This window comes from Carettochelys insculpta, chromosome 6 (genome assembly GCF_033958435.1).
Source record: "Carettochelys insculpta isolate YL-2023 chromosome 6, ASM3395843v1, whole genome shotgun sequence".
In the NCBI taxonomy this organism is placed as follows: Eukaryota; Metazoa; Chordata; order Testudines; family Carettochelyidae; genus Carettochelys; species Carettochelys insculpta.
The window spans coordinates 97,197,806-97,221,504 of record NC_134142.1 but is presented as its reverse complement, the minus strand read 5'-3'; the positions used below and the strand labels follow the sequence as shown (position 1 = coordinate 97,221,504).

General features: G+C 41.8%; 1 protein-coding gene across 2 annotated transcripts in view; it reads right to left on the bottom strand.

The window, feature by feature from the left end:
• Positions 1–3,238: 3,238 nt before the first annotated feature.
• BDNF (brain derived neurotrophic factor) overlaps positions 3,239–23,699 on the bottom strand; it is a 29,976-nt gene continuing 9,515 nt past the window's right edge. For both annotated transcript variants that reach the window (XM_074998994.1, XM_074998993.1), the window contains exon 2: positions 3,239–4,000. In XM_074998994.1, coding sequence (XP_074855095.1) covers positions 3,239–3,979 — 741 coding nt within the window. In that variant the 5' untranslated portion in view covers positions 3,980–4,000. The remainder of the gene's footprint in view (positions 4,001–23,699) is intronic.

The window sequence follows — 23,699 nt, the reverse complement described above, 5'->3', positions numbered from 1 at the left end:
CTAGCACAAATATTTAAAGAAAGACACATAACTGATTTTAGTAAGTTAATATGAATTAGAAATTATTATTTTATGTTCAAATTAGATTCCTGCCATATTCTAGCTGTCCTTCCATTGCCAAATTAAGACACAGCTTACACACCTCTACACTACTTAATTTTGCCCTTTCCTTTTTCTACATGGGTGTTTTTTTAAATGTTGTGGTTTGAAAAATGGGAGACAATAAAACCATTGTCACACCTGAAGTTAGACCTCAGTAGAGTCAGTTGCTCGTTTTGGCTGGAACTCCAGCTGCTGGCAAAACTTTCATTGATTTCAGTGGAACCAAAATTTCACCTCTCTCCACAGAAACAGTATGGAAATGCTTTTGAGATTGTACTTGCTTCATACAGTATTATCAGGGTTATGAAAAATAAGGATATTTATCATACACAAAACAGAATAGACCAACTGATTTGAACAAACTCAAATCCTCTCCCACCCAACACTTCCATTAGTATAAAGCAAATTCAAACTGGAGCTCCAAGATCTTCAGGTAGGTATTTTATTTCTGGTTCCCATCTGGGAGCAGCATGCCTGAAATCTCTCCATATAACCTGAATTTTGCAGCTTCACAAGTTTCAGATAAATGTTTCTCTCTATCCCTGTGGATTTCCACTGCTGATGCAGTAATCTCTTTCTAGACATCCCTAAACTTCACCATATTGAGGATGGGGGAAGAAGTTGTCATTAAGCTGGTGGGACAGATAACTTCTGGTGGTCAGTTCTTCTGCTGAACTGACAGATCCAGATGCGCAAGCTATGTCTACACTATAGCAATCTGTCAACACAAGTTACTGTTGGAAAATATCTTCCAACAAAACTTCTATTGATAGATCGTGGCCCCACACAAAAGCGGATTGCTCTGTTGATTCACTCTGTCAACACGGAGCTGTCAGACTGCCTGGCTGCTCTCAACAGAATGGCCAACCAGAAGCACAGCAGGCTGGGTTGCCCGGTGACCCAGAAGCCCTGTCAGTCAACAGAGGGCTCCCCGGAGCATCCACATGGCTTTTGTGTCCGCAGATTCTGTCAAGAAAGATGTTCTGCCTCCTGGAAGAGAGGCAGAAGGCTGTCAATAAAAGTGCTGAGTTCTGTCAACAATATATTAACAGAACGCATTTTTTAGTGTGGATGCTTCATGAGTTTTGTCGACAAAACTCAGGTTTTGTTGACAAAACTCTCTAGTGTAGACATAGCTTCAGAGACTGTTAACCTTCAGTATAAAGACGGTTTATTTAATCAATCCTTGGCTGGCAAGGATGGTTGGGTTAATTTTTGGGATAACAACTATTTGTGTGTTGATCAAATAGGTGCTTTACATATGTTGAACATAAGATTTAGAATAGAGATGCAAAATAGGGCACAAATTTTACTAGCATAAAATTCCTGATGAAGTATCGCAAAATTTAAGTGTCCATGTTTTACCTATTTCTCTCTTTTCTCTTTTCTCCCACCTACCTGAGTTGTACACAGAACTGAACTACTGGGCTATTAGACTCACTTTAGAATGTAGGTTTCTCCCACTGCATTCACTGCAATTCTTGTACTTAGTCCACATCTACATTTAGCCTTTGTTTAATCATCTTCATTCTCTGTTTTTGAGTTTCTAACTCAAAAATACTGATTTCATGCTATTGGACTACTAAGAAACTGCTGGAATAGATATTTGCATCTAACTGGCTTTGGCGTTAGTTATCCTAACTAGTACACCTACTCTTTAAAGTCTTATTTATGGATGATGCTGTTTGTTTAAATGGATTAAAGCTGTCATGTACCGCACCTTAAGTTTTAGAATCTCTTGAACGTATCCGAATATATTCAGTGCTAGAAGCTAGAGGCAGAGCCCTCTTTCTAGCTCATTCCAGAGCTAATCCTTAGCAGTCCTTCAGGCCTGAATTTTCTCAATTTCTCAAGTGCCATATCCCCTGGAAACTCCAGGGGGAGAACATATTAGATATTTCCTTTGTCATCAATGAAGAATTAGGCTATAGTACATACATCTGTGCAAGGTAATGGCATTGATCTGCTGCAGAACACATGGTGCCAAATTCATTGCAGATTTACACTCATGCCGCACTACTCAAACCAATGTGTTGTAACTCATCATTGAACTGAGCCCCTACTGTCCAATCCTGTAGCTTCCCTGAGCTAAGTTTACTGTTCTCTGTTCAGACCACATTATCGTGAAATTTTATTGGGCTTCAACAAAAATGTTTGATCTGAGCACCAAACATCTTTTATTACATTTTAAGTAATTGCTCTCCACACTGCATATGATATTTTCAATATGACAAGCTTTAGTCATATGGTGAGGAATTAAATATTTTAGAGATTGCAATCAATTTCATATCCAAGAGAGGATGGCAGGGGGGGATTCCAAACACCCCTCCACCAAAAAAAACCAAAAACCCCACACAAACAAATAAGCAAATGCAGCTTTTTCAAAATACAGCCATTACAAAAACGAGCCAGACAGTTACATGAGATCTGTCCTTGAGCCTGCAGTTCAGCAATGTGAAGAGGCACATCAGCATTCTTTTTTTCAGTTGCCTCTTTTTTTTTTTATTTAGTCAGTAGCCTGATTCAATATTGCAAACACCTTCACAACATACAAAGGAAAAACCAAGTGTGTTTTATCCAGCACATATATCATAATGATTATTTTCCTTTTCCAACCTTGTGGGAATTTAAAAATAAAAAAATAAAACAGTAAAACTATGACAACAGCACCTTGACATTGTTTTAATTCCAACGCTATCAGAAGTTAAAAGCAGTAAACAGATATAATACTAACAGGAATAAAGATACTTACTGTCTAAAATGTAAACGGAATGTTTTGGTTCAAATTATTTTTCTGAAAGAGAACAGTTTATCATCAATTCACAATTGAAGCAGCATGCAATTTTATTATTTTTTTAAAACTTTTATGTTTTCAATTCTTGGCAACGGCAACAAACCACAATGTTATCGAGGAATGTAATGCAGAGACTTATTTTTTTAGTTGTGCGCAAATGACATTTGTTCCCCTTCAGGTCATGGATATGTTCAATAAATAGATTGTGGAACCACTGTACTGTATAAATTTCAGTTATACATGCAGTCCATAAAATTATAATTTTACTGAATAATTTACCCTGTTATGTATATATACAAATAGATAATTTTGTCTCAATATAATCTATACAACATGAATCCACTATCTTCCCCTTTTAATGGTCAGTGTACATACACAGGAAGTGTCTATTCTTATAAACCTCCAGCCAGCTCTCTTTCTGTTATCCATCGTGAAAGCTCGCACGTAAGACTGGGTAGTTCGGCACTGGGAATTCCAGTGCCTCTTGTCTATGCCCCTGCAGCCCTCTTTCGTGTAACCTTTGGAATTGCATTTGGTCTCATAGAAGTATTGCTTCAGTTGGCCTTTGGGTACTGGGACTTTTTCCAGGACTGTAACCGTTGCACCAGACATGTCCACTGCAGTCTTTTTTTCTGCTGCTGTTACCCACTCACTAGTACTGTCACACACGCTCAGCTCTCCACGGCGAGCAGGGTCAGAGTGACGCCGGACCCTCATGGACATATTTGCAGCATCCAAGTAATTTTTGTACTCCTCAAGGAGAAAAAGCAATGGGGGCTCCAAAGGCACTTGACTGCTTAGCATAACCCGAGATGTGTACAAATCTGCATCCTTGTTTTCCTCACTGGGCTGGACATCCTGTTCCTCATCTAGAAGGTCCTCTATGACATGTTCAAAAGTGTTTGCCAATGATGTCAATCCTCTTGAACCAGTGTTGGGCCCACTTAGGCTCTCCAGAGTCCCATGGGTCCGAAGACCTGGGTAAGCCATGCTGCCTTGTCCTTTGACACTTGCTTCTTTCATAGGGGCAGCTTTCATGCAACTGAAGTATGAAATAACCATAGTAAGGAAAAGGATGGTCATCACTCTTCTTACTTGGTGGAACTGTTAAGGACGAGACAAAAAACAGAACTTTAAAATTTCATTGGGGCCAAAACCAATTCCATAACCATTTAGCTGACCTGAGAGGAGAAAACTTTACTTATGTAACAGCTGTTATGAGCATCAGTTACACAAAAGTACAGATTAATATTAAAAGCATATTATTGTTTCTGTTTTATACAAAGACACTCAACATATGTCCCTGGATTTCAATCTTCAGCATGCACATAAGCCAGTAAATAGGCAACCCTGCCCAAAGTCACTCATTAGGAAATGTCACACTTTAGGTACTACAGAGGCTTACGATTTAATGACCTTCCATTTATGGTGCAAGTGTAACAGCAAATTAGAAATAGCACTAAGCACCCACAGAACAAATGCAAGAATTTGAAGAGTTTCAGGGAGAGCTGGGTAGTTGTAACAGCAATATATATTAACACTGATGTCAGAGTCAAGGTGTAAAGCATGGCTTTCTTGGATACATTGTGTAAGCCACAACATGGACATTCTGGGAAAAAAATTAATTAGCTGTGCTTAAAGAGCACACTAGCTATACTGAATAAAAGGTGCTTTGCCAGAACCCACACCAGCAACTAACTATTTTCCTGTGTGGTTGTTGCTCGTGGATCAAACAAGATTTCTATTTTGAGTGCACACACACACACATTTTTTCTGAGGAGGGCTGTAGGCCAAACCCGCTCCTGGCCTGTCTGCCTGAGGTTGTCTATAGCCCTTGTGAACACAACCACCATAAGCTGTAACTATGTTTTGAAAAAAGTCTTCAGTCACCGACAGAAGCTACAGAGTGTTCGCAGGCCTACTCCTGGCCTAAAAGTAGGTATGTATAGAAATTGCCAGTTCAACCTGACAACCTATCACAGAGTTGCTACTGTAATAAACACCTTAATATGAAGCCTAAGCAAATAGCTTTTGTCAGCTGAATATGATGGAAATATTTCAACACATTATATTATTATTGCTGTGTGGCAACTGGTAAGGGCCAAATCCTAGTCTGTATTCAAGCAAGTTAGCTGTTGAACTCAACGTTGATTTGAATTGAATTTTTGCCTGAGCAAGAATGACAGCATTTGGCTCCAGTGCTTGAGCACAGGGGATAGCATGTACTTCAAAGGCAGGACCAGTCATTAGGGCCCTGCTACCACCCCGGTGTTCTGCCAAATTTAAATACAGTGAAGGTTTAGTTTGCCTTTTTCCTGTCACACTCAGCCCACTGTGTGAGGCAGGCAAGATGAGAGAAAGGGTTGCTGTCTTTGATAAGGCAAACAGCATGCAGTGGGGAAGAGGAAGAGGGAGGGAGTGGTTTATATGTTATCAAAACCCACACCACACACTCAATAGAATTAATAAAATTTGCTCCTGTCAGCACCTCAGAGAGTCTGCTTTCAGGTCTGTCCACCTTCCCTTTGCTTTGTCTGAGGCTGTAAGCACTTCAAGGAAGGAAGCGTCTCTGGCTGGATAGGTCTATAATGTGCACATTTTAGATGATACACTGCACATCAGAGGTCAGGCCCACTGACAGGGGTGCAGGTAAAAGGGGCGGTTGAGGTGGGCTACTTCAGTGGTGGTGGTCAGCGCTCTGGGCCCCTTTGCAATGCTACAGCAGTGCCACTCTACCAGGCTCTGAGGGAGTGGGGAAGGCAACCCTGTGGTCTGAGCAGTGCTAAGGACTAGCTGGGGTACACAGCTGGGCTTCCCTTCCTCCTTGCCCTGAGGCCTGTAGTGGCTATACGCTCCACTGTCTGAGATGCTCCTCAAAGAAATCCACACAAACCCCACAGCGACAATGAGATATGTTTGCTGATTTGAAAGTGCTTCTCCAACATCTCCTTAATCCACTTACTACTTTTCCCCCGCTTTCCGATCCCTGCTCATGCCAGTTCATGGCTTGCTAGGAAGCAATGGCATTGTTCACATATTTGAAGCAGCAGCTAATGTTCATTTCAGTACTTTTGAAGTTCATTCGGAAGTACCTCATACTTGGCATGTACTGCACACTGGAGTAAATGCTGTATTTGTCTGGCAACTTACTTACCTCATCTTATTTCATATCCTACAAATATTCTGTGGGAAACCAGTGCTCCCAAATTTGCAAATGGAAAAGAAACCTAACTAGAAAGGTCAGATGCCAGAGGGACACTACCCAGGTTTTAGGGTCCAACATTTCATTTAATGAAGGCTTTTTTCTTTCTGGAGGAATTTACTTGAGGATCTTTCCAGCTCAGCTCACTCTTTGTGTTCAAGTCATCCTTCATGTTTAAGTATGTCATTGTTTTGTAGATATGTTGAAATTGAATAAGCCTGATGGGACTCATGGGAATATAGTATTTGGACTAATAATGAGGAATAATAATATCTTGTACATGAATGGTGCTTTTTTTCCCTTGGATTTTACACACTTGGACTATGGGGAGTAAAGGCACTTTGAAGTAGCATGTGCACTTTGAAGTGCCCATGGCTACACGCGTGCTGGCACTTTGAAGTTTGACACTCGGAAGTTGCCATGGGGGAGAATTAGCTTAATGAAGTGCTGTATATTCACCACAGCACTTCATTAGTAATTCCTCAGCAGCCTGATTACCATGCCCCCTTTGAAGTACGGGGCAAGTGTAGACATAGCCTATGTATCGGTATTAATAAACCTACATTTATCTGACAGACAGAGCACCTATGGCACTGAGAGATCATGCTCAGCTAGCACCGAAGAACTGAGACACTGAGCAACATGTGAACAACTTAAAAATTCCAACCTCAGTAATTTGGCTGAAGTCACACATTTATTTATTTTTTTAAAAATATTTTTACCCCACCTCTCTATTTCAAAAAGTTGAAGTGGCTTACAATTTTTTTAAAAAAATATCAACTTATTTAGAAAGATTTAAAATGACAAAATAGTGTGAACATCCATCCCATATTGGGCAGAACGGTCCCATATTTGGGACACCAAAAAGGTGTCTCAACTTATTTTTTCAAAGGGACCCATTGTCCCACATTTGGGCTGTCCTCCGCTGACCTTTTCTGCTAGCAGCTGCTGGTGGGAGTCATTTCCCTGAGTCTTGGGAAAGCAGAGGGAGCGCGGGCAGCTGCTGCTTCCCTGGGGCTCCTGGGGAGCACTGGCAGCTGCTATCTCCTTCTCAGCTCCATGAGGCTTGATGGAGCTGCGAGAAGCCACCTCTCTCTCCATATCAAATGGTCCTGTATTTGGGACAGGGAGATATGGTCCTCCTAATACAAAACTCCACAAGGACATAAAACCTACTAAAACATCTCAAAAGAAGAAAAACACACACACGCAAACTCAAACACCAATAAAATCCTGAGTAAAACGGGTGGCTTTAACCTGGCACCAAAACAATGTTAACATTAGCACCATGCGAATATCCCAGGCAAGAGAATTCCACAGCCTGGGAGCAAAGGCTGAGAAGGCCCTGCTCTGTGTTGATGTTAATCTTATCTCACGTTGTGGGGGAACAGTGAGCAGAACCTCCCCAGCTGACCTCAATCCTCGGGCAGGTTCATATGGGAAAAGGTGGTCTTTAAATACCGTGGACCCAACCCACTTAGGGCTTTATAAGTCGTAACCAATGCCTTAAGTTGTGCCCAGAAACACACTGGAAGGCAGCGCAGCTGCTGGAGCACTGGCATAATGTGCTCTTCATAACGAGTGTGAGTTAAAACTCAGGCAGCTGCATTCTGGACCAGCTGAAGTTTCTGAAGACTCTTTAAAAGCAGTTGCATATAGAGAGAATTACAATAATCCAGTTGAGACATGACAAGAGCATGGATCACTGTGGCCAAGTAATGCTTGTTCAGGAAGGGTCGCAGCTGGCAGATCAGACGAAGCTGCCCCAAAGCACTCCAAGACATTGAAGAAATTTGATTTTCAAATGTTAAAAAAGGTTCCAGGAGGATGCCCAAGCTGGGTACCTCTTCTTTCAGAAGCAACCCCTTTTAAAACAGGCACCATGCCACATTCTTGAATACATGGTCTCCTGATTCACAGGACCTCAGTATTAACTGGATTCAACTTCAGCTTATTATACTTCATCTAGTCCACCACTGCCTCCAGACACAGGTTTAGATCAGCTACCGCCACACCTGCTTCTGTTGTCACAGGTAAATACATTTGGGTACAATCTGCATATTGGTGGCACCGTCCTCCAAAACTCCTTATGACTTCTCCCAGTGGCTTCATGTAGATGTTAAACAGCATAGGGGACAATATGGAACCTTGCAGGACCCCGTATCACAATCGCCATGGGGTCAAATATCAGTCCCCTAGTTCCATCTTCTGAAAACATCCCAACAGGTAAGACCAGAACTGCAACAAAACAGTGCCTCTGATACCCAACTCCCCCAGGCATTCCAGAAGGTCAATGGTATCAAAAGCCACTGAGAGGTCCAGGAGAATTAACAGGGAAACACTCCCCTGTCTACTTCCTGCCATAGGTCATCCACCAGGGTGACCAAGGAGGTTTCAGTTCCAAAGCATGGCCTTAAACCAGACTGAAATGGATCTAAATAGTCTGTTTCTTCCAAGAATGCCTGAAGTTGCAATACCACCACTCACACAAACACCTTGCCCGAGAATGGAATATTAGCAACTGTGCGACAGTTATTCAAATCATGTGGATCCAGAGAATGCTTTTTAAGTAGCGGTTTATCACTGTTTCTTTCAAGGCAGCTGGAACTACACCAGATCTAAAAGAAGCATTAATAATCCTCTGGACCCAACTAGGATCCCTTCCTGGCGACATTTAATAAGCCAGGATGGGCAGGGTCAAATGAGTATATGGTCGGATACACTCCTCCAAGCACCGTGTCCATGTCCTTGGTCTGCAGTAACTGAAACTGTTCCAAAAAAGAACGACTGGATGGTGCGCTCTACACATTCTGCACCCCATTTACTTGGCAACCAGAGTCCAAGTCAGATAGAATGCGAGTGATCTTAGCTTCGAAGTACTTTGTGAACTGATCACAGTGGGAAGCCAAAAGTGCCTCCACTTCATCATAGGTGTCAGACTGTAAACAGCCCTGCCCCACTCAAAACAGTTCTGCTGGACAGCTTTGTGCAGATGCAATATGTATAGATAGATAGTTTTTCTTCACTGCCAACACAGCTACAGAGTAAGCTCGCAATTCAGCTCTAACCTGCAGTTGGACAGACAACTCTGGTTCTCCTCCAGTGGCATTCTAGCGATCACACAGATGGTTTTGCTGCCATCAGTTCCCCAGAGAACCAGGGAGTGAACTTTGCTTGACTAGCTCAAAGAGGGTGCTGAGGAGCAATAACGTCAACCACTCAGGCTGGTATACCATATTTTAACTAAGGCATCAACAGGACCATTTGCCGTAACAACTGAGTAATCTCTCAGGGACCTCAAAAAGCCCTCCAGGTCCATCAGCCGCCGAGGATGAAGCATTTTAATCAGAGCCCTGCCTCTGCGGAGGGAAAGGTCAACAGATAGTCTTAATCAACAAGGTAGTGATCAGTCCATGACAAAGGGAGTGTAACCACATCCCTTATCCCAAGAACTCTATCACTCTTAGTCCAAAAGACCAAATCATAGTATCCATAAAATCGCAGGCTGGGCCGGATAGGACAGCCTCAGCATGAATATTAAAGTTCCCCAAGACCAAAAGCTTTGGGGTCCTCAACACCATGTCTGAGATGACCTTGGCCAGCTCAAACAGAGCATCTGTCATATAACAGGGTGGATATTACGTTAACAGCAGAGTTAGAAACAAAACCAATATATTATGGCTTGTATTCAAGTACTTATCACTGTTTTTATTTATATTACAATAGCACCCAAAGGCCTCAGTCAGTATCAAAAGTTTCATTGTGAAGGGAGCTATACAAACATAAAGTAAAAGACAGGCCCTATGCCAAAATCCTTACTTTTTAAATGAGGTGGTTGTAAAACACAACAGGGTGAGGACAGGCGAGACAGATGTAAGTGCAATTTGTAAATATTAGCTAGGTGTACAGTCCAGAGGCTTCAAAGTTTCTTTTTAAACTAGGTAAGTGAATTGGGGTAAGCAAACTTTTTATGTCAGGCCCCGCTTTCTGTCCTTGCAATTAGCAGCAACACCCCCTCCCCCTTGCCCCAGGTCTAATGTAATCCAAATCAAAGGAAATTTCGGTTATGTTCATATGAAAAAAGCCTTTCAGCAAGTGTAAGAAAATAAGTCTGCAGAATGTAATAACTTTATTAATTGGTATACAAATGTGACTACACATACATAAAAACAGTAACATATTTCAATATTTTTAGTGAGATGGATGAGCCTGAGACCCAGCAGCGAATCGTGCTGTGCCCCCTTATGAAATTTTGCACCCTCCCTCCACTTCGCGCACCCGAGTTAAGTGACAGAATGAATGACAAATAGGCAACCCACCTAGCCATTAGTATTAGACAGTTTACCGTAGGCATCATGATAGCAATGGACCTTAAGAAGGCATTTAATGGGAATGAGAATAGTGGCTATGCAAAAAATGATGTAGGATGGGTATTTCAATTCCATTTTGCTGGCCAAGATGGAAAATGTTTTTGGTACTTCCCTCTTCCACAAGTGGCTGGGGGCTGGAGGGTGGGGGGGTGGTCGGGGAGTGGGGGGAGGGGAGAGAAGACCAGCCCACCCCCTACATCCCCGAAGCAGCCAGAAAGGGATAGTATGGAAAAGAGACGAGTGACTGCTTTTGGGAGACAGAAGTTTTCAGTCTCTTAGTTCACAGATATGCTCTGCTAGCTGGCCACTGCTCTGTCCAGTCCGTCAGTGTTCAATACCTAAGGCCTCAGAATCAGTTAACACCTAACCAGTTCTTCTCTGCAGCACTGTAGAAAAGAATCCAGCCTAATCCTCATCACTTTACACCCCAGAGCATGACATCTGATTATATTTATAGTTGGTAAGTAATCTGACGAGATGGGGGCTGAAGTCCAATTAGGCCTTCAATCCCATTAACAAACCTCTTAGCTTTCTAGCCTCTACCCTGCCAGAGTTGCACAAGGACAGTGCTCACACAGATTTGTTGACGTAAGCATCCCCATACCATGGCTTTTTCTTTTTTGCCTTTTAGTAATTTAGCCTGGCAGCAAATAGAAAAATTATATTTGGAATCCCCCTTAAAGCACCATAAACACATATTTCTGGTAAGTGAATTTTGGGACCTAAAATTTCAACGGTTTCCCCTTTAAATATGTTGTGGGTCAAGCATTGATATGCAACATCTCAAAAGATTGGTCTGTATTTCTTTATGTAAAAAAGAGACTATTACTGACTTCTGCATTAGGCACAATCATCATGCTGGCAAAGAATGATGTCCAAATGTGCTAATGTGGCAGGAACCTCTTTTAACACATACAAACCCTTTTCATTTCACAGGCAGCAGTGAACTCATGCTGGAAGCTCAGATGCAGCGACAAAGATGCTAATTTTGTCATATGACATCACAATGACATGACAGTGTAAAATCTGAGTTCACAGATAAAAAAAACCTTTTAATCACTTTCAAAAGCCGAAAGCTTTCTCTTTGCTACTTTAAAAATATTACCTCAGACACTGCAAATTTACTGGAGGATTAAAGATTCGCATCTCAGTTAATGTACTGGTACAAGATCCCTAATATTGTAAAGAAGTGTCGAAATGGTCACTGGAAGTAGTGATTACAGCACAGTTAAAATGTGAGTTTTCAGTTCTCTCTCTTCTGCCTCCAGATCAATAGCATTACTGCCTATTCTATTACAATAGATGTCTTGTAAATTCAAATACTAATACAGATTACATATGCATTTCTCTTTGGTGTTTAGATACTGTGCTATCAGTCAGAGGAGACAGAAAAAGAGGAGAGCTGTACTTGTCTACCTTCCAATTTGCTTTACTAGCAAAACTTCTAAATACTTTTTACTATTGTATCTGTGTAGGATGGAGAAATTAACCCTTTCAGGATTATTTCATGGCACTTTCCGTTTCCATGTGGAAAGACAATCACTTCACCTCCATTAAACAGTTGCACAGAGGTGCCTCAGCAATTCCAGGAACTTGCCTCACCCACATAGCCAAACAGTAGCAAATGCACCTAGAAGTGAATGTAGCATGCCCTTTTATTTTCCCATGGGGCACAAATAAAAAGTGTGAAATGGGACCACAAACCTACCACATATGCACAGGTCTCCTCTGTGGATCATCTTTTCTCTGTAGCAGATCCATGGAGATCTCTGAAGTATTTCAGGATTTGGGGCCAGATAGCACCTCTGCCTATTTGATGAGGAAAGGGTGGTAGCTGATTTCCTGCAATGACAATGCCGTTTTCCTCCCTGCTATTGTCTTCCTCCTTCTGCTTTTCCTTTTGGTCAATCAGGGCAAGATCTTCCCCCTTCATCTAAGAAAACAGACTGGCAGCTGATACTGCCTCTTCTGTATGGTTGCTGTCACTTTTTTTCATAGTTTATACTTTGAGATGTTGTATTAGGCTTCATCATAAGCTTAACATGATACATTTTTTATGACCAGTTTGCATTGTGGTAGCGCTGAGAGGCCCTGACTGAGAACAGAGTCCTGTTGTGCTAGGCACTCTACATGCATACTGTAAGGGATAGTTGCTGGCCCATAAAGTTTACAGGGTAAATAGACAAGATAAAGGAAGTACTATTTTGGCAGCATGGGACCCGGGGCATATAAAAATTAAGAGAATTCTCCAATGTCACAGGGGAAACCTGTGGCAAAGCAAAAGAATTGAAATGAGGTCTCCTGAGTCATTCAGTCCGGTCCACAGAAAAATCTTGTTTTCCTCAAACAACATGGCAGAGCAGAAGCAACAAAAAGTGATGTCATATGCTATGGTCCTGAGCTCAGATTAACCTACCATGGTTTGCACTGGAGTAATGTCACTGATGTCAATGGAATCACACTGGCATAAGTGAGAGCTGAGGTGGACCACGTAACAATGGGGAGGCAACTGGTTAAATGCAGGCCCCTCCAATCATCCAGAACTAGTTTATATCTCAAGTTAATTACATATCTGTATAATCTTTCCAATAATATAAATATTTGCATTTAATGAGACTTCATTGAAATATGCATACACACAATTTAAGAAGATTCTAAAAAGATTAACAGGTTCAATTTCCAATGTAGAGAGCTAGTTAATAGCTGTGCATAAGATCATGTCTCCGCTGGATCTTGACACTAAAGCCGTATGGTTTTGAAAGTTAAAATAAAGGGAGCAAATTAGGCAGTGAATGGTACATTAGGCTTTTGAATTAATTAGCATAGAACCCCAGGTGGGAGATAAAATTAGCAGCAAGAAACTATTCAATTTCTATCTTGACATTTTCTAAGACTTTTTGAGTTTAATTTGCTGAATTTTATTGAATGGCACAGGCATGAGTTCCTGCTCTATGTATCATTACAGAAGTGTGTGAACAGATACAAAAATCAAATTCATGTCAGCACATGATTTGCAAAGACTAAATGTACTGAGAACCAACAAGATTAACCTTTAATGTATGCATAACTGGATGTTTGATGCATGTAGTTTATCCTGAGGGCTATTTATGCCTCCAACTTTATAATTATATTTTATTGATGAAAACAAAGGAAAAAAAACTGCACGCACAAGACACAATCTAATGAATTAGCACTTTCCTAAACTGTTGCGAGATGTGAGAGAAGAATCATTCGCTACTTATGCTGATGCTTATTGGTCTCTCAGGTAATACAACCAGCTATGTTGCGAGAGACGGCAGTGACCAAATTACGCAAAGTAGGTACTATTTGGAAATAAAGCTGTAAAAAAAGGCTGAGTGGGCAGGAAGCTACATCTTATCAAAATAAGACTTTTTTATTGTCTCACAAGAGTATCACAGCTGCTATACAACAATAACACACTGTATGGCCATAATATCCAACATGTGGCTCCAGAGAAGCATATATCTATTTAGGGCACCACATGTCTGGAAAACATGACCTATGAGGGAAGACTGAAAGAACTGGGTTTGTTTAGTCTGGAAAGCAGGAGACAGAGGGGACATAACAGCTTTCAAGTACCGAAAAGGTTGTTACAAGGAGGAGGATGAAAAATTATTATCCTTAACTTCTGAAGATAGGACAAAAAAAAAATCAATGAGTTATAACTGCAGTCAGGGAGGTTTAAGTTGGACATAAGGAATAACATCCTAACTGCCAGGTTGGTTAAGCACTGGAGTAAATTGCAGGGAGGCTATGGAATCTCTGTCTTTAGAGATTTTTAAGAGCAGGTTAGAATTGTCAGAGATTATCTAGATGGTACATGGTCCTGCATGAGTGCAGAGGATTGGACTCAATGACCTCTAGAAGTCGCTTCCTGTTTTATGAGTCTATGTAGTTTTTGTGGAATCCCCAAGTTTTTCTTGGGTGCAAGAGCTCTGGCCAGAGAAAAAATGCCAACAGTAACCAGGAGAGGGGAAAGGAAAGAGGCAAACCGAGTCTCAGAAAGCCACAAAACTATTGTGCCATGATGTCCAGATATTACATTGAAATATTAGCTTGGTGGTGCTGCTGGGAGCACTTCTAGAAATTCCCAGGTGTGATGGTGTGTAGTCACAGAAGTCCCCTTGGGACTGTTCCCCAGTGTGCTCATCATGCCACTGACATCTGCTTTCTTGCTCTCCAACACCCTGTCTGGATGGATCAGATCCTCTGGTCTCCCCAGACAATTCACAGAGTTGGGGTTACTGTCTGCCTTCAGACGCTGAACCACTTCATCTCTGGAAGGATGCAGTTCTAGGGCACAGCACACAGGAAATCAACCCTCCCAAAAGAATCAAAACCCAAATAAATCCATGTATTTCTCTGTGGAAAAGTTTTACACAGAGAGGGCTTGTAAGTTCACCCACTGGATCAATGAAAGAGATAAGAAGAGTGATTACATTCCCAGGTAACAATTATTTACCCTGGGCCTGATAATAAACAAAAGTGTTTATTACATAAAACTGTCAGATTGAATTGGTTGCAAGTGAAGAAACACATAGCTCAAAGTAAGTTATTAAATTAAAATGAAAAGAAAATGCATAGCTAGTTCTTATTCATTAAGAAACTTATTGTGTACAGGTTCTGACTCTAAAGAGCAGTTCTCATTTCAGGCACAATTTTCATGTCAGAGACAAACTCTTTACTCTAACTTGGGTCTCCAGCCCTTTCTGTACCCTTTTAGGGTATGTTGGGTCATTTGTCAGGCCCGCCAAAGAGAAAGAGCTGGTAGCGTTCCATTTTATAAATGGACTTTCCCTCAGGGCAGAACTCTATTGTTTTACATACCCACTCCTATGGAAATATACCAGGTTCAAGATGGAACCCAGTACCAGTAGGCACGGTCACATGTTTTTCTAGCCTTTAGCACATTCAAGAATTACAGGAGAAGCAGGGCTGTTTACAAATCATTAAGTTGATAACCCAGTCATTAAGGTTCTGGGGCACCAGTAATGGGTTTTATCAGCATATTTAAAATCATGAACAGACCTATATTTCATATTTCTAACTTCAAGTAAAAGAATGCTACATGCATCAAAATAGGCTATACAGGTCCAGCAGATTCTAAAATTGGCAGGTTATAGGGCATATGTTTTCTCAAGCATCTCCAAATTAACCCTAACCCTAATTATGCCTAACCCAATTTTCATTAAAGCCTGGGGGTGGACTGTCACACCAACGTCTTCCTCACCCTGAAAAATTCTTGAGGCAGGAGCTCCTGGCAGCACCTCTCTTAGGCTGACCAATGAGAGGCCCATTGTTTCCCCTGCATCACACACACACACACTAGGGCCGCGTCTACACATGCACGCTACTTCAAAGTAGCGGCACCAACTTCGAAATAGCGCCCGTCACGGCTACACGTGTTGGGCGCTATTTCGAAGTTGAAATCGACGTTAGGCGGCGAGACGTCGAAGTTGCTAACCCCATGAGGGGATGGGAATAGCGCCCTATTTCGAAGTTGAATGTCGAAGTAGGGCACGTGGAGACGATCCGCGTCCTGCAACATCGAAATAGCGGGGTCAGCCATGGCGGCCATCAGCTGAGGGGTTGAGAGATGCTCTCTGTCCAGCCCCTGCGGTGCTCTATGGTCACCATGTGCAGCAGCCCTTAGCCCAGGGCTTCTGGCTGCTGCTGCTGCAGCTGGGGATCCATGCTGCATGCAGAGGGTCTGCAACCAGTTGTTGGCTCTGTGGATCTTGTGTTGTTTAGTGCAACTGTGTCTGGGAGGGGCCCTTTAAGGGAGCGGCTTGCTGTTGAGTCCTCCCTGTGACCCTGTCTGCAGCTGTTCCTGGCACCCTTATTTCAATGTGTGCTACTTTGGCGTGTAGACGTTCCCTCGCAGCGCCTATTTCGATGTGGTGCTGCCCAACGTCGAAGTTGAACGTCGACGTTGCCAGCCCTGGAGGACGTGTAGACATTATTCATCGAAATAGACTATTTCAATGTAGTGTGCACTTGTAGACGTAGCCTAGGAAGTGGAGACCATATAAAGGGTAGCAGCATGGGACGATGAGAAAATGGCATGCCAACCTTCCAAGTCTAGTATCTCAGTGATATCACAGCTTATTTACCTTCATTTCAGTGAAATGGTGATGTCCTTTGGGTGGTGTGTTTGTGTTCATGCACATTATTTTAATACTTCTACCTGAGGTCAATACTGTACATTCGATGGCAGGACAGAGTTATGGACCTGGATGTCCTGGACAGAGCAGAAATCATGAGCATCGAAGCCATGATTCTGAAAGCCCAGTTTCGCTGGACAGGGCACGTCATACGAATGTAGGAGTCAAGAATCTCAAAGCAACTGCTCTACAGTGAACTCTCCCAGGGCAAGAGGAATCAAGGTAGGCCTCGCAAGAGATATAAAGACTGCATGAAGGCCAACATTGCTCATGCTGGTTTAAAACCAGATCAGCTAGAGCAGCATACAAAAGACCGAACAGGCTGGCATGCTCTCGTATGACACGCGTATGACAACTTTGAAGAGCAGCAACGCATACGCCTCATTGATGCTCGTGAGAGGAAGAAAGCAACAGCAGCAGCCGTACCAACAGAGCCAGGACAATTCCCTTGCCCCCACTGTGAACACCCATGCCGTTCAAAGCTTGGACTCCTCAGCCACATGCGAGTCTGCAACCAATAAGCCTGTGCAAGCTTAAGATGTTATCATCGGACATGACGGACTACCTACACAATGAGAAATGATTGTTTAGCCCATCATATATGCAGCCTTCTTAAATGTTTGTAGGACACCAGCACCCTGGAGACATGATTTGGATGGGGGCTTTCAGAGCACTACTGCAGTGAATAAAAACAGCAACTTTTGAAAATGGATTCTGGAGTAGTAGTCGTATTAGTCTGTGGCTTCACAAATAACAAGCAGTGCTACGGCACCTTAAAGACTAACAAATTTATTTATTAGGTAATCAGCTTTCGGGGGTTAGACCCTTAACATTTCACTATGGGCCAAAGGTGGAACACTGTGCTCAGAAGTGGAATAAATCAGAAACCTGTGAGCATGTGAATAAGGAACTATCAGTGACACACTTTTGCAGACTGAGCTACAGAAAGTGTTAATGAGCATCCAATAACACAGTTTCATGCACTAACCAGAAAATAGCTTAGGACTGAAATACCTAACTGTGCAAAAGTAGCACCACTCTCATATCATATCAAGTTTATTTACCAGTTGCTGTGTACTGTGTGGGGGTGACATGCTATGTTTCTGGCACCACTGAAGAAGAACTGTACAGAAGAGGCATGCCTTTCAGGAGTGACATCCAAGCATCAGCAAAGACTGATCACTGGAAGTAACCCTGATTTCCAAACTGTGGTTAATTCTGAAAACTGCCTGCACCGATCTTAGGAAGGCTAACACTTGTGATGGTACATCACAGGGACTGGTTCAGCCAAAACACTGCATAACTCTTTTGCGATGGGATGGATTCCTTTATGAAAATGATCACTCATGCTTTTAACTCTCCAGTAGAATGTAACCATTCTATGTCAGTAAGTTAGCCTGTTTCACACTGGAGGGTAGAGGGTCTGATCTCAAGTCATTTAAGAAGGCGCGTTTTGCTCAAGCCACTCTCCAACAATCGTTGGGGTTGCCAACCCTCCAAGATTGTCCGGGAGCCTCCAGATGAATCTCTAATTAAAGACTATGTTGTGATGAAATCTCCAGGAATATGTCTAACCAAAATTGGTAACTCTGAGAGCCATGAGTGCAGAAACTCATGCCTAGCTGGATTGCAGCCATGATCATGCTGGCACACGAGTTGTCATACAAGTTTTGTTTACTGCTTAGGGTGCCTATCAGCAACGGGAATGCTTGCAGAAACTCCCCTATGAAAACACTGCTGAAAGCAGTAATTCCTTTCTGGCCAAATACAGGGCCACATAGGTGGCAGTTTGGATCAGATGTAAGCAATAGACAATGCATGTTGCTAGGAGGACTAAAGGCTAGAAAATATAATATTCAGGTCAAACACTCTCCCCAGCGATATGGGAAGACAGACAAGGCTTGGTCTTCAGTGTGCTTTCTAGATAAGAAAAAACCAAGTCTCGCCTGGTCTTCAGTGTGCTTTCTAGATACGCAGAAACCAACAGGGACACTACAGACATTTGTTCTAAGCAAGGTATTTATCTTTGTTGAGGTCCTGACTGTGTGTGGCATTGCTGTAGGGGACAGACTAGTTGATTGGATACCTTGCTGTTAGCCACAGTCAGTACTCCAAATGAAGTAAATCAACAGTATGCTCTGACGATCATGAATCAGTATTACTAAATGCCTGTTATCAGAGCTCTGGTGGGTATTAACATAAACTGTGCCTGTATTTACTTGTTAGCGGTGTCAGCGATCATCTGTCCATCTGCACTGTGTGTGGACTTCTATCAGCACATGCTCAGTCTATTCATCAACTTGGCATCTCTGTGGGGCTACTTTCCACAGGCTGTGTCTACACTACAAAAATGACTTTGAAGTTGCTCACTTCGAAGTAAGCAACTTTGAAGTTGATCATCTATACACACCTTACCTCAAAGTTTAAATTTCGAAGTAGGGCACTACTCCATTCCTGGGAATGGAGTAAGGACTTCAAAGCTGGGCTTCCTACTTTCAAAGTTAACTTCAAAGTAAGGGAAAATGTGTGTAGACTCTCTACTGGCTATTTTGAAGTAGTGCTTAACTTTGAAGTTAACTTGGAAGTTAGTTCTTAGTGTAGACACACCCATATACGGACAAAGAATAGAGCTTAGATTCAGGTCCCAGGGTGGCTTCAGAGTGCATGTTAAAGGCAGGAGTCCAAAATTCCACATAATGTAAAGGATAATATTAGTCTGTTAGTAACAATCCGCTTACTTAGTGGTTGAGCTCCAAAAGTTTGAAAAGTCTCCATCGTGCATGCCCTGGTGGGGAATTTTTGTTGCATGTGGAGACAGACAGTCATTAGAAAGTTAAATCGCCACTGTCACAGCACTAAAGCAGCATGCAAGGAATTGCTTCATCTGAGCCACGCTGATTCCATGCTTTGAATCTTTCAAGATACTATTGCTACTGGTGAGTAGCATGTTAACACATTAGCAGCACTGCACTGCAGATGGTTGGATACTGAGCACGTTCTTTTTAAATACAATTATTATTTATAAATTGTGATAATAAACAGCATTGCAGTAGAGTCTGTGTATCATTGCAGCAAATCAAAGTTTTTGTTGTTGTTTTTAAACAGATACCAGTAAATACAAACAGTAACCTTATAGAAAATACCGGGTCAGAGTCAGATAATTTGTTTTGCATGGCCCCATCAATACCCCCCAAATGTAAATGGAACAACTTATTTTCTCAAAGGAATATTCTACTGTTTTGTGTTTCTATAAAAATGACACATTCAAATGACCTCTTTCCCTACAAATTTAAAAAAAAAAAGTTTATTTACCCCTTGCCTGAGCAACTGTTACCTTTCCTAAGAAACTTAGGGATTTTGTTTTTCAATTTTCCATTGTAGTTAATTCAGCAAGTGGTAACACAGGTTGATTTCATACTTGTCACTAGATCTAATGACAGCCTCCCTGCTGCTATGAGACATTATTTCTACTAAGTAGCCTGCTGTGGTAAAACCCAGAAGGGTATAGGGGGCCAAATCCTTAGCTGGTGTAAAATGTTGAATGGAACTATAGTGATTTGCTCCAGCTGAGCCAATGGCCCAATTATTATTTCATGGACTGATCTTGTGGGAATGAAATTAAATGGGGTCACCACCTGAACATCTACATCAGAGCAGCTCAATCTTTTGCCATACAGAAGAGAGTTTCCAGTGAAACAGCCTCCTTACATGCAAGACCCCCCAGGGACAGCAGAAGCATAAAATGCAGGAGTGTAGATGGCTTCCCAAACATGAAATCTCCGCTCCCCCACCAAATGTTTACTAAAACTGTTTGAAGAAGTGTACAAGTAGTTCTAACATACCAGTAAGCAGTGCTACATAAAAGATAAACTGCCCCAATCTGACACTCCACCCTTCTCTTAGAAATGCTTTGCTGCTGGGAAATCCACGTGCAAACACAGCTGGAGGAGGAGGGGAAGTGAGTTTGCTGCCAAGGTACAGCTCTAGTTGCAAGACCCCTTAAGCTCCAAATGGAGGGAAGTACACAAATGTTTTAAAGCAATTAAGTTACATATTTATGAAGCAACTACAGGAGCAGGCCGCTCCCACAAATTCTGCTGCCTTGCAAGGAAGGAGAGCCTCTGATCGTCTATCTGAGGAGAATGAGGAAACAAACCACAGTTATTGAGGAAGATATAATGGTTCCCCATTCCAAACAAAAACTAAACAGAAAAGTCACACAAAAGGATGCCTTGCTGGCTACCTGAAAATAACCTTCCTATCAGAAATAGCAAATAGCTCTGTATATGGACAGAAAGAAAACAAACCAGGTCCAGTAGCCCTGGAGAGATAGTACTGCTACAAAAATTAAATTCAAGAGGACACACATCTAGTACTTGAATTCTGTAGTCCCTACATATCTGAGTTATAATATTTTATAGCACTTGTCATCTGAGATCTCTAAGCCCCACAAACACTTGTGTGAGAGAGGAATCGTAGTAAACATCCCATTTTCCTGATGGGTAGACTGAAGCACTGAGAGATGTAAGTAACTTACCTAAGGTCACACAGTGAGTTAGTGCTGAACCAGGAAAAGAACACAGGAGCCCCTACTCCCAGTCCCCTGCTGTAGCCACTACAGAGCATTGCCTACTGTACATATTACTCATACATCTTGCAAAGCTCTTTAGCAACACTGTGTTTCTAACTCTGAAAGAGGCAGGGCTGCTGATTAAAACCTTAGGGGTATTATTTTGAACACATATGTTAGCTCACTCCCATCTGTGTTGGTAATTAGTTCCTGACTGTAGGTTAAATGTAGGGCATGTTGTCACGAGCCCAAGGTGGGGTGGCCGGACCTCCTCCTCTTGCCATATGGCTTTTCTCCCCTCCCCCACATTACTCTTCAGTTTTTAACCTGATCTCTATGCTTCTAATATGTGGACTCAACAACAATATTATATAGTTAAAATTGAAATGACATGCTAAAGTGGGAACATGCTCTTCCATGCTGAGACAGCTCTTCCAGATGTTGATTTAAGACACATCACAGCTTCTGTTGCTCACAGTGAAAGCAGTGATTATGCTCCAAGTGAAAGCAGCTTAAGAATACAGGAAATAAATATTCACATGCGGAACAACCACAGCACAGGTAGGTGACAGCTAGGGCTGCACAAAACCATTGACTTAGGAAGACTGCATAATATTTTACCAGAAATATGAGTCATCCCTCACTATGTTTAAAATAGAGAAGAGTGAAGCTGCTCCACCTGTAATACTGACCCATTGCCTGCAGAGAAGAAAAGATTTAATAAGTAGAACTCCATCTTGATCCAAGCAATAGGGAAACAAAAATTAAGCAGCAGGCAGGCATATTGGATTCTAACATCTCCAAGGCCACATCAAAGTGAGAGGGCCCTGGGCCATTTCACAGAACTCAATAGATCACACTTTGGCATACACTTGATGATTACCCATCATCAGAACTGCTATGAACTTGCAACTCTCAACTAAATCAATTCCCAATGAGCTGAAGTTGATTACAGAAGCAAATTGCAGGTGCTTTGCACCAGTCAGGATCTGGCCCCAAATCTCTTTGCTTCCAAGCAGCCTTTGTTTAAACTCCTTCATGGGCCTACTCTATAGTGTTTTCCATTTCTCATTTAATGACTACTGAGCCACCAGCAAAGATGTTATAGAAGAATTTTCCAAGTACATGATTTCAATATCCTCATACAATTTGGGGCCTTTATTCAGCAACATGTCAATGTTGAACCCAGAAAAACGAAATGCAGTTGCCCAAGCTTTCTGCACTACTCCTCTTGAACTGTCATCCTTATATATGCCAAAATCATCCGATGAGATTCCGTAGAGGTTTAGCTCTCATCTCTCTCATAGCCTTATGTTATTATTCAATGTAGTCTTGCAGAATCTTATTCTCTCACTGTTCCTGCATGAATTTTTGGTTATGAATAGCCAAATAAATCATGATTTTTAAAAAATTTACTGTTAGCAAATTACTGTACTGTTACTGTAAGGTTGGAAAAGTAAATTTTGTTCCAAGGTTGGTAAATTTTAGGACAATTTTATGGGGCAACTTTAAGAGGGACTTAAAAAACACTTTGCCATTTGGCCTGTGACCCAAGAAAAACATGTGACAGAGCTATGGGACAGGGCTCTTCAACATACCAGACTCTTTCAAGGGAAAGCTAGGTATCTGTGTTTATGGATACCACCCCGTTACAGTTTCTGAGTGTTTCTGCACTACTACATGTGACTGTATTGCCCTGATTTTTATTCCTACTGCATCCATGTGGATAAAAAAAGTGCTTCTCTCTTCTTTCTACTATATTGTTTAGGAGCAGCCTATATATTCCAGCCTGCTTCCTTCATACAGAAATAAATTCTCCTTTTTTAAAAAATAAGAGGCAAAAAGAAAAATAAAACCAAAAAAACCTAGAACCTCCTTTTTCACCAATCTGCACCATGCAGCTGCAGTGAGCTACCCATATTCTGAATGAATAAGTGAGTGAATAAAATAATCTGTGACTTTGTCACAAGCCATAAAGCTTAGATCTGGAGCCAAATCCTGGGAAGTTCGAAAGTGTTCAGATCTGATTTTGGTTCAGCCCACTATGGCTGATGGACAAAATAAAAAGTAGCCCTGAAGTTCAAGGATGAATCCCTACTTCATCATAGTTCATCTGTGTTTGGAGCTTGTGCACCTGGTTTAGACTCATGGCCAGCTTCGGTTTGTTTGTGGTTTTTCTTCCCCATTGGATTCAGTTGTCAGCATTCAGAATGAAGTATATTGTAACTGTGTGCCTTTAGTCACTTATGTCCTAATGAGATCAGATGTTTAACTCACAAGGACCACAGATATCAACGGAAGACCCAAGTACGAGAGCAAGACACCAGCAGAGTTTCATTTATCTGAGAATACCAAGAATAAAAAGTCCTACTTATGATCAGGAGCCCTTGCCAAGAATATCCACACTGGCAACTGTATTTTGGGAACACAGTCATCCTTAAGAGGCAGTGACTAATTTTGTTAATCATAAATAAAA